The 12,254-nt window shown below is 42.5% G+C and overlaps 1 protein-coding gene across 1 annotated transcript in view; it reads right to left on the reverse strand.

Annotated features, from left to right (window-relative positions):
* Window positions 1-12,052, reverse strand: part of LAPTM4B (lysosomal protein transmembrane 4 beta) — a 59,172-nt gene extending 47,120 nt beyond the window's left edge. The window contains exon 1 of the mRNA XM_010180896.1: window positions 11,957-12,052. Within this exon, the coding sequence (XP_010179198.1) occupies window positions 11,957-12,052 (96 nt within the window). The remainder of the gene's footprint in view (window positions 1-11,956) is intronic.
* Between the last annotated feature and the right edge of the window lie 202 nt (window positions 12,053-12,254).

Below are 12,254 nucleotides of genomic sequence, written 5' to 3' on the forward strand. Positions count from 1 at the left end.
AATAAAATGCAAAACTTTGCACTATCAATCAAGTCAGAGCTGTGACCATTAGGTCTTGCTGCTGGTTATGGCCATAGTGCTACCCAGAGTTACAGGACAGGAGCCCCAGGGGCACCAACAGGCCTTACTGGCACTGCTCAGCCTTGACCTCCCCACACCCCTGCCCATGGCCCAGGACCCCATTTCAGCTCAACCTGGAGTCATCAGTACCTGTCCCAGTGGCACTACAGGAGTGTTGGGGGCTCTTGATGGGCCCCATTATCAGCACCCAGTTCTCCATCTGGGCACAGCCCCTGCAGGAGGGTGCCCTGAGTGCCCTAACAAGAGACTGGACAGAGATCCCATCGAAAGTCTTAGAAATACCCAACTGTCCTCTTATTCTGATACAGAAATAAAATATTATTTTTTTTTAAATCCTCAAATCTTGTTTCTCTGGTAACCAGATGGAATATAACCACCTTCTCATCAATGTAGAGGAGGAAAATAACTCTGCTTTGTAGAGACCCCAGAATGTATAACGAAAAGGGGAAATCAGGAAATATTATGAAGCAGCTAACTAGTCCAAGTATTTGGATTACAGGGATTTCCAGCTTTGGGCTTATAAAACACAACTTCAGATTTGAGTAGAAGATGTTTTGAACAATGACAACTGTGTGTGAGAAGGTGCATGCAGCCATGAGGGAGAAAGGCAGCACGTGCTGAGAGCAGAACTGGCACCGCCGGCCACTGCTGCTGCTTCTGTCTGTACTGTGATGAAGAACCAGCAGCTTGCGATCACCTCTGCTGTGGGTACATACAGTGTTTAGGATGCAAGGAAGCAACTGCATGTCCTCTACTGTCAGCATCCAGCATTTAGAAACTACATAATGCACTAAAATTTCAGACCTCTGCCACCAAAGAGTTTGTCTTCTTTTCCACATCATTTGTTCCAGATCAGCAGTGAACTATGGTGAACCATGGAGATAAAATGCTGGGGAGAGAAACTGCCAGGAGCCACTGCATCAACAGGTGATAAGAAAATGAGTACCGCTGTAATTTCAGACCCTTCACAGAAATGCAACTGCATAGTATCTACCCCAGCTTACATAAAATAAAATGAGTTCAAGTAGCTCCTAAGAGCATGCCATTAACACAGATCTTTTACTGATTCCTAACTCAAGCAGAGAGAGAAACACTCAAGCCAGCAACTCACACAGATGTCCAAAGATACCAGGAGAATTGTCAGGAGTTACAATGGCTTATTTTTTCCCTGCCTTCCTCCAACTTATAGTCAAGAGTTGAAATAAAATTGTTCTGATAAAGGAGTTTTGAAGAGGTAATGTTAAGCTTACTTTAACTCCATACACTGCATTAAAACACACCAATGTTTCTATTGAACTCCACAGGGTCTCCTCTACAAATACTCTGCTTCAGTTCTCTCAAGACTTCCTAACGCAGTGAAGAGAGCTCCTTATATTTATAGGGAAAAGTAAGGAAAACCCCCTAGCTTTATTGATATTGAAGGTACAATTTATTACTGAATCCATGCATGTAACAGTCTGGATGCTGTATATGCAGTGAAAGATGTATGCACACTGTTAATTCTGCATCAGTTTTCAGCCTCACTAAACTCAGGAGAGATCCACTTAAGCACACCCCTTAAATCTGCCTGTTGCTGGAGAACCAACTCACTGCCTGTGCTCCCTATTGGGGGCCCTTTACAGTTCCTGAGAGCTGGTTTAATGACAGTGAACACAGTAATATTTGGGTAAAAAACCGCATACTTCTAGATAAGTGGAGAACAAAAGTAGAAAACTGCAAAGATAAACTTTGGTTTTATGGTATAGAAAATAATGAAGTGATAGATTTAATGAAAACACAGTAATTCTCAACTTTATTTAACCCGTATTAGTGAATTATAAGAAAGATGGCCACGTTGAGTTGGGTTAAAGGAAAGCCTTCACCTCTTTCACCCATGAACGTCATTATCAGATGTTATTACTGAAGCCAAAAGGCTGGAGGGATACAAAAAAGGATGCGCCATTTATTCAGGAAATGCAAGTGCTTAGTTGTATTACAAAGCACCTTAAAAACTAAATGTAAGCCTTCATGCTTGAGGTTATTGTCCAACCTTAAAATTACAGTAGAATAAAAGAAAATATCTTTCCTGCACAAGTCATTCTTTCTTCCCTGTGTGGCTTCTCAAAGCGTATGTTTCTTCTGCTACCTGAAATACTGCCCTGGAATAGGGAAAGCATTAGTCAGATCAGAAGTAGCAATTAAGCTTTTATGTTCTTTAATCTGGTGAAGACAGGGTAGAGTCTGCAATTCCTGTTGCTTATTTTTCCAAATAACTCATGAGAAATTAAAGGATAATCCAGGCAGGCTCAGACTAGCATATTACAGACTGCACATTATAGAAAGCATGTAACAAAAAGTTGCATAAAATATTTTAATCAGACTTTACAGATAGATAAACTCAACTTTTATTATTATAATGACACTAAGCATTGAACTTTAAAGGCTATGCTGATTAAATTGATATAGGAAGTCCAGTGTAATTTATCAGCACTCTTCTATACAAATGACTCAGCTACTGCCTACTGCCAGCCTTTTAACAGTCTTAAAACCCAAACCACAAGAGGTCTGTTACTAATGAAATATGGTAATGACTGAATTCATAAAAGAAAAATTAGATTGGCAGACTTTGCAGGATGCACACTGGAGGTTTCTGTTTCCCTAGAGACAGAGTTTAATTTGTTATATACTTAATCTTAGTCCTGTCATGGTTTAAGAAAATAGGATATTTGTATGCAAATTTGTCAGTGGATTTTTTTACTTTTACATTGTATTTAAAGGAAGTGGAATATATATCTGAGCAAGATCCTAAAAATGATTGCTGAGGTCTTCTGTCCAGCCTCGGGGAAATATAATGGTATACCTATGTTCAGGGTATAATGTTGCCAGACCGACTCACAATTCCTGCTAAAGCAGATCTCAGTTCAGGATGCTGTGGAGAGTTAGCAGAGAATTGGTATGCATTAAAACCTTATTAGAAAAAGAGTTGTTCATTGGTCAGTTGGGATTTGTCCTTGGCTTTCAGAAATTGATCTCTGAGCCTTGCAGGTGACTCTGAAAATTTGAGGACAGATCTGTGAAAGTGGCGTTGTTGATGTGAGTTATAGCAGCTCCCACGGGTCTGAACCTTAGCGTGGACTCATGGCAAGGATGGGCCAGGCAACGCAGCTGTAACTGAGCAGTTGAGTATCTGGCCTGGACTGCCCAAAGCAGCTGGCCCTGGCCAATGGCTAGCGTGTCTCACCCACACCAGCCCACAACGCTGTCTGTGCTCTGACTTCTAGCCTCTCTGGACACGTTACTGCACTGGTGAGAGGAGTGTGCCCTAACTTTTGACAGCAGGCCACATATACTCCCTTAATTAAAAAAAAAAGAAACAACAACAAAAAAATCAACACCAAAATACACCAAACCTTTGATCAACTATTCTTACGTAGTCACCACAGGCAATTTCCACAGAAGCCATACAAGGGAGCAGGGCTGTCAGTAGTAAACTGCATCCTTGCTTCACTCTGCAACCCAGGGCAGTGATTTATTTATGCCAGGAAGAAGCAAGCACACCACAAGGGATGGTACAGTACAGATAATTACTGAAATAGTAAACAACATAATTGCATGTATCTGATCTCAGACTCCAGCTGTTGCACAGCTGGAAAATGCACCTGGGCAAGGTGAAGATTTCCCGCAAACTTGTGTTTCTGCCAAAAGCCTTTCTCCTGTCGGTTTTAAGTAGCTTAATATATCTCCTGACAGAACAAGACCTTGCTCAGCACAAGCCTGCAATGAAATGAAAAACAGTCACTGCACTTTAAAAAGCTCTCCTAAGGCAGAGGACGAGGATAGTGGCAGTCAGAACTGGCTGCAGACATCTGAAAGAGAGCAGACCCTCAGGAGGTCCAGGAACTGTGCACTAGGCTCCAGCCCAGATTATTTCTTCGGTGATGCCTTCCTAGCAGATTTGCTGCCCCAGATCGACCAGGAGCGCTCTCTCACACCTTCAGCAATGAGTATGGTTTTTCTCTTCCTATTCTGCTGCTAGGAGATGCAGGGCTCTAATCCTTCAGCCCAGCTGCAGAACAGTACAGAAATTCTCCTGCACATATTCAAGCCTCGGCCACTTCAAACTTTTGGAGTTTTACAGTCAAAGCATGAGACTTGCAATAAAATAAAAGAAGAAGAAAGCAATCAAGGAAATTAATTCCTGGCTATTTCGCAACATCCGTTCCATATGTCCAGGAATATATAAGACTAATTGCATTTTCACTGACGTCAGTCTAATCAACGATCAGTTTCCGAAGCTTAATGTGTTCTCCTCTGGCTCACTCAGAGATACATATTAACCTTCAACAGAACTTCTAAACACATTTTATTTGATTCATGTAATACCTCCTCTCCTTTCTATAAATACAGTAATGATTTTTGTATAAAAACAAATGTAATTATAGCATACTGGACTCTTAATGGGTTTCTTTCCTTTAACAAGCATTTCTGTAAACTTTGCTCCTCTTACAACCAACCATCTGTTTTCTCACTGAAGGAAGACAACTGTTCCTTGTAACCCCAGTGAATTTATTATTCAATTGAAGGCCTTACTAAGGAAAAAAGAGTATTTTGTAAAGATTTGCATTTTCTGAACTGTGTGGATTAGAAGGGACCACTGTGTCATTATTCTGGACAAGTGATGCAGATTATCAGCTATCATTGCAATGATTCATATACTCTGTAAAAAATCCTACTGTGGTATTTAGGGATATAAGAAAAATTGCATATGTAAGGGAATTGGAGCTTGAAGATGTTTTCAGAAATCCTTCTGTTGTGTTACGGACTAATAAACAGTTCAGTAAATGCATGGACTGTCCAAAAGATGCTTACAAAAAATTTAGCCCTCCGATGACTTTAAACGTTTTTAAAACAAAAACTTTAATAAACACACTGCTGTATGACAGGGTCTGGGAAGGACTGACAAAATGCTGTTTCTGCTCCTCTCTGCAACACAGCAAACATACAAACGTGGCTATTTTCACTCAGAAAAGAAAGCAGAAGTTACTTGGGATAAAGTGTACTGAATAATCCGTCCTTTTTTTTCATGGATTGGTTCTGTCACCCAGAGGTGAGTGATTAGTGTCTCTGCAAGCTGTCTTATTGATTGTATGATTTAAATTCCTCCCATATGGTACTTTATTTTGTCATTTAACTGAAGAGGGCCTGAGGCATGCACTGGGAGAAAGGAGGCAGGATGAGGTCCTGCACTGCAGAAACCAACGTGGGACTGTGCATGGTGGGGAGGTGTTCTTTAAGGAGTGCTCCAGAAGCCACTCCCCAAGCAATTACCTGTTTCGTTATTTAATACTGTCTCTCTCGGCAAGTTACAATCCGAATGTAGTTACTGAGTTGGTCCTTCAGACAAGACACATTTTAGTCATACTAAGGATCAGTGCTAGTCTTTATTCTTTATTCTTTGCTCTGTCATGTCTAAAATGCATATACATGTTTTCAGTTTCTTAAGAAAATACCATGCAGGCCCGGAGCAGATATGTGCAGGATACCTGCAGGTGATGTGCAGGATCAGGCATTCATTTCCCTCTGGTCTTGAAGTAGATAATGAAAGGGATGCGATCCACTCCAAGAGCATATACCTCCCCTGATCCCAGTCTCAGGTGGATATTCAAAATGTACATCAATCATACAGGGAAGTTTTTGAAAGTAGGATTCAAGTTTTCTCTCCACTCTTAAGAACAAGCACACACACTGGAAGTCTCCAATGAGTTACTTGGGAACATTACTGTTTTTTTTCAAGATCTCAGCTTTCATTTTACAAAAGAAAGTTCAGACAATAGAAAAGCTAATGATCATTTTATAGGCACAGAACTTGCAACATAAATATTTAGTCACTGCAGCTATTTTCACTACAAGAATTGGGTATCTCAAGTAATTTCAGATTATATCATTACACTTCATCTGTCAGTGGAGAAATCTCACCTGCTGCTGTCACTGTATCTCCTACCAAGGGAAAGGAATTAACCACATCACTGACACCACCCAGCTCTTCCCCTGCATATACTGCCCAGATCTGGGCCACAGAGGGACAATCACCTGGTGAACTCACAGTGAGCCCCATTCTGCAAGACTTCTCTCCCCAGTGCCACCAGTGCTGGACTGGTAGCGGAAGTGGTAACAGCAGCAGTGCCTGCAGGACAATCTGACCCAACACCCAAGCTATGTCACCCTGGCATGGCACGGGAAGCAACATCCCTGGCTAATATGAAAGAACAGAGCCCTCAGTGAGCTGCCTGATGTACTATGATTATTTGTACGTAGATGAAGTTGGTGATCCCTTACTCTTAGCCAATGACATTCCATATAAAAAAAAAGCAAGCTAATTTTCTAAGTAAAAGGCATCATACTTGTATTAATGCAAATTCCCACAACCTAGCACTGGGATAATAAAGCTTCCAATTCCCTGTAACATCAGGCTTTCTACCAGTGCAATTTCCCCCTTTGAACAACTTCAGTTCCTTTTTCAATTTTCAAAATCTCCTGATTCTCACAGGTCTGAAATTAATTAATAACTTCATCTTTACTTAGAATTTCTTCATTTTTCCTGGAAGGGCCTTTCCACTCTGTTCAAGGCACCCCTGCTTACAGCTCCTTGCTGATGTGAGTAGTCACAGACAGCGCAAAGGTTGCAGAAGTGCGGACAGAGCAGCTTGGAAGGACCCCAGTGCAGTTATATTTCGCTACATGAGCAGTCAGTGCTGAGCTCTACTCTCTGCCAAGTAAGCCAAGATTTCAGTAATCTTCTAACTGGTATTTAAGCACATTGCCAGACATGCTGTTTTGCATGAGGCTCAAAAGAGACAAGGAAATAAGTGTGGCCCAGTCGCAAAATATATACCTTGATTCTCTTTTTGACATCAGGTCAAGTGCACTCTACTGATCTCTGCAGGATGTTCAACCTGTAATCAATGAGGCCATCATGAACAGTGATTTTCTTTTGCTTTACAGTATAAAAAGACCACTACCAGTACATTTTTTCATACAGGATTCAACCCTTTTATTTAAAAAATACTGGGATACAGACAGAAATTATGCACATTTTCAGCTGTATATTCAGAAAACTCCAGAACTGAAATGTCACAGCTAGCAATTCACGCTGAGCTTTCCACAAACAGCAGCTCAAACATCGAAGCCACCCTGGCTAAAATCTTCGGCTCGCTCTGTTCATGTCTTACTGTGCATCTTTCAGAGGGAGCCACACAGCTCCATAACTCATGGCTATAAAAGGTTTTCAGTCTTCCATTAGTTTTTTTTTCAGCCCCTCTCTGCCAGGGCCTGGGGAGGTGGTGTTGACCGCAGACAGCTCTGGTGGGGCTGGGAAGCTCCCACCATGCCAATGGGGATGGCAGTGGCAGCTCCTGGGTGACCGGGAGGCGCAGCAGCCCCTACCCAGGTCACTGCTGCAGCAAGGTGCTGGGCACACATTTCTCAAAAATGAAAGCTCCTTCTTTTAATGTTTTGTGGTTTTTCACTTGGTTGGTTTTTGGTTTATTTCCTGAACTGATCACACAGAAATAAAGCCCAGAATGGCAGGGGTTGGAAGAGACCTTTGAAGATCATCTAGTCCAACCCCCGTGCCAGAGCAGGATCACCTAGAGAAGATCACACAGGAACATGTCCAGGCGGGTTTTGAATGTGTCCAGACAAGGAGACTCCACAGCCTCTCTGGGCAGCCTGTGCCAATGCTCTGGTACCCTCACAGTAAAGAAGCTTTTACGTATGTTCGCGTTGAAACTCCTGTGTTCAGTTTGTGACCTTTGCCCCTTGTCCTGTTTTCTGGTCCCATCCTCCTGACACCCACCCTTTAGAAATTTTTAAGCATTAATGAGATTCCCTCTCAGTCTCCTCCAGGCTAAACAGACCCAGCTCTCTCAGCCTTTCCTCATATGGGAGAGATGCTCCAGTCCCCTCATAGTCTTGGTAGCTTTAAGATGCCTTAAAGTTTCATCTTTCCCCACCCAAGTCAATGGGAAATAATTTCCGTTGTCCCAGATGATGCCATTAAAGCCTTGGGGTGTGCATAAACCTCACTGCCCCAAGTTGAGAGAGCAGGAAGTCCTTCCGTGACACTGTCAGCACATCTGACATTGTTCTTTCTTTGTGTTTTAGATAAAGAAAGTGGAGTCCATTTACTCAGGAAGAAGACATGCTGTGTTAATAAACATTGTTAGGGACGGGGATGCTGTTTCGACTCACCAGTACAGGCTGGGTCACTTGGAACTAAGACCAGTGCCAGCTTTCCCCTGGACTCCAGCACCTGTGGGAGGTCAGAATTGAACCTGGCTCATGTCAGTGGTGTCACTAGCTCGAAGAGCATGCTGATAGAACTGTCTGGAACAAAACTAGCTGCAGAAAGCGACCTTCGCATTTTCCTTATTTTTTTTTTCTTTCCAAAATAAGACACTTGTAAGACTTTTGTGCCCAAAATATTTCTGTATTATTACCTGTGACCTCTGACTTCACGTTCAATACAATTCAGAGGAGTGTAAAACCTATGCCAGTAGGATGAAAACCAAAGATTAATAACCAGCTAAATCAAACTGGTCCTCCAGTTTTGAAATAGATATTACTCCCCAGCCAAGCATATTACTGCCATGTTAATCTTCAGTGTAATGTCTGTATTCAGCAGAGGGCTTAAGCCTTTCTCCCCAGGAGAGCACACCAGTTCCTGAAGTGCAGCCTATTCTGCAACCCAATTAGATACTCCTTTCACAAAATTTCCTGTGGTTGCTCCACCCTTTACAAGTTACTTTTTACATGGAAGTACCTCAGTTCTCGGTGTATATTGTATTATTTACACTATATTGCAATATCATGCAATGCTGTACTAAATTACTATATATATATATAAATTACTATATATATATCGTAATTACTATTTATATATATATATCTAAAACACACACACGTTATACTGTATTATATTATTCTAGATGCAGTACCAATGGCTCTACCAGGAAGAAACTACTGAAACACAGGAGCTATAGAAACATTAGCATTCTGAGATCCATTATGTTCTAAAATAGAGCAAGGTTAAATATTTATTTCCCAGCTATGAGTACTTCATAAGACCATTGTAAATGTCTGTGGCTGCTGGGGGTATGTTTGAGATACACCCTGTGTTCCTTCCCCTGACCTATGTGGGAAAGTGCTCTCATCATGCACCTCTGATGACTCCACTTGCACTCAGCTCCCCACTTTCTCCACTATTTGTAGGATCACAAACATTCAATTAAAACACGAAAACTAAAGAGCTAAAACATCACCCCTGAGAAAAGCACTATTTTTTCCACATTTACTTAGACATGAAATTCTGCCTCTTGAAATGATACTAACTCAAAAATGGTTCAACATGTGAAAATGTTATTTTTAAAACCTGCAAAAATTTTTAAGCTACTTTTTTTTCCTCCTTCAGAAGCCTCTACTACTAAATCATTGTATTCATAGTCATAGAATTAATAAAACTTACAATTCATGATAGTGAGACGCGAAAATACAACAAGAAAACCATTCATTATCTAGGGGGATGTTTTTCCTCAAGTAATTTCCTGTAAAGCATAACAGCAAACAGTATACAGAAGACATGTTGGGGTGGCGAAAAATCGAAGGGTTTTTTGTTTGAACTATATTTTAGGTAATCCTCATGGCTCACATGTGGTTTGGAGTAATGCAGCCACCCAAAATGCATGCAAAGAAAAAATTTGCCACCAGGACATCTATTTTTTGTAAAACCTCAAGAGCACATGGTATCAAATCATAATTGTTCTTCTGAGATAAAACAATACTTTTGTATATGACTTTGTAAACCAGACCTTTTAACCAGGGTCACTATTTACTCAAGGAGCTACCCCTTCCTTACTTACTGCTTCCTAACTTTGTAAGCTAGCAAAAAGTTCTAGTGTTTATTATCAATATGCATCTAAATTTCTATTTTCAATAGTTAACCTTAAAAATCTAAATATTTGCAATAGAGGAGAAAGCACAGAAAGAAATTTACACCCTGACATGTTATGAGTTATTGTCAGTTTGAAGTCATTCAGAAATCTGCCCTGAAGAATCTATGAAAGTAAAAGAAGTAGGAAGAGATTAAATCTGGAAATACCTGCTTGTTAGAAAAGAAAGTTATAAAACAGATTTTGCAGAATTATACTATGAGAAATTGGGGTACTGGTATTTAAATGCTAGTAACTCAATAGGTAATGAAGTCTAAAAAGCCGTCAGGCTTTTCTCTGTATCTAAGGCTAACACGCACTCAATTCCCTCTCCCTCACATTAGGCCCACTGAACACTTAAAACATCTGTATCTCTGTGGAGTCAACGTGATAAGGCTTCATTCAGCTGAAGGCAAAAAGAAATAACAATCATCCTGGAAGAAATGTTTAAAAGCTTTCAGGTCATATTAAAACTTGTCAAAACTTCATTGCAGCCAGGCAAAGAGGGGAATTGTTTTTCGATACTGCCAGTATCTGCACAGGCTGATATCCATTGCATTTAACTGTATTTTATTAAACCAGGAGCAAGACATAGTTCAACTAATGCACCATTTTCTCAGTGGTAAAATATGTATTTTATAGGACAGAGAGCATTTTATATGATTTCTAGGACATAAATGTCAACCTAGCCTTTTTGTTATGCTGATTGAATTAATTTAATGAGCAGTCCTACCATGGAGGCCAGGCCTGCATTTTTCACTTGTTTCTGAAGGGAATTTCAGTAGCTAGCAAATAAGCCCAGGTCCAGTCTGCTTCCATCTGCAACCATTTGAAAAATGATGCTTGGCAAACAGCTCTGCATGGCCTTGGCATCAGATGGAGACTGATTTCTCACATCAAGAGATGGGGAACACTGAGCAGGCTGAGAAGCACATCTACATAACCTACAGCAACAAGACAGCTCTTTTCATTTTTGTGACATGTTTGCAAACCCTGTGACTATGGCAGGGCCAGCTGAGGGAAAGCTACTTTTCCTGCATTGACAACCTTTTCTCAATGCCTTGGGTGGCAAAGATGGGAGAGGAACTGAGGACTTAATGCGCTTCCTCCACACCAAGCTTTTCCCCTGGTCGAATAACGGGGTGTCGACCAACCTCTGAGACTGATGATAAGCCATTAAAGCTGTACCTCGAGGGTCAATTCCTCAGGAATGTCCTATAACCCTGATGGAGGAATGAAGTCTTTCCAGTGCTTGGCAGCAGCTGCCTGAAAGGTTTTAGCTGTCTGCCAGGCAGACCAAGATCCTACTGGCAAAAAATCATCTGACAAACAAGGAACAGCAGTGACAAGAACACCCGAATTCTTCACGGAACAACAACCAGAAATGATAAAATAAGATGTTCTGCGCAGTGTGGTCAGGGTCCAGGCAGCCTTGCCAGAGATACTGCACCAGCAGTGCCTCAGTGCTGCTCAGTCAACCCTGGCCTGAGGAGCACCGCCCTGAAGTTTGGGGGAAAACCCCTCACTCCAGGCATCTTCACTCGTCATGTTTTCATCCCCAAAGCAGCCTTTCGCTGGAGAACCTGGCGATCTTCCCGTGTTCTGTATCTCCTGCCCCAACTCCCCTGACCCTCGAACACTCACATGCTTCACTTCCTCATTTAGGCAGAGTCTGAACAGCAGCCGCAGCCTCGCCGGGGCACAGCGAGGTGGGGAAGCGCTGGAGCTCACTGAGCATCGCGCTGCTAATAATAACGTGACTCCTCGGAGGGTTATCCCCAAAAAACGTCTGAGCTGCGAGGGGCGGCCTTATCTGCTGCGATAGGCATCAAAAAAGCGCCGCGCGCTCCCCCCGCGGCTGGTGCCGATCGACCGGGAAGGGAGGACGAGGACCCCTGGGAGGCGCTTACCAGGTACCAGACGCCGAGGATGATGGTGCCGGTGCGGACATGGCAGCAGAGGCAGCAGCTGTTGGAGTAGAAGCGCGCCCAGGGCGAGCTCAGCATCTCCGCGGCTCCTCCGAGCTCCGCGCTGCTCCTCACCTCTCACCGCGCCGCTCGGCGGAGGCGGGACCAGATCTGGAGCCGGAGCTTGGGGCGCTCCTCCCGGAGGGCGGGACCAAGAGTGCAGGGAGCCAGGCCAGACGGTGGCGGAGGGATGAAGTTACCGTCTGTTCTGTGGATGGCAAAGGCTTTTTTTCCGGCCCCC

Source organism: Mesitornis unicolor, unplaced genomic scaffold, assembly GCF_000695765.1.
Source record: "Mesitornis unicolor isolate BGI_N332 unplaced genomic scaffold, ASM69576v1 scaffold8703, whole genome shotgun sequence".
NCBI lineage: Eukaryota > Metazoa > Chordata > Aves > Mesitornithiformes > Mesitornithidae > Mesitornis > Mesitornis unicolor.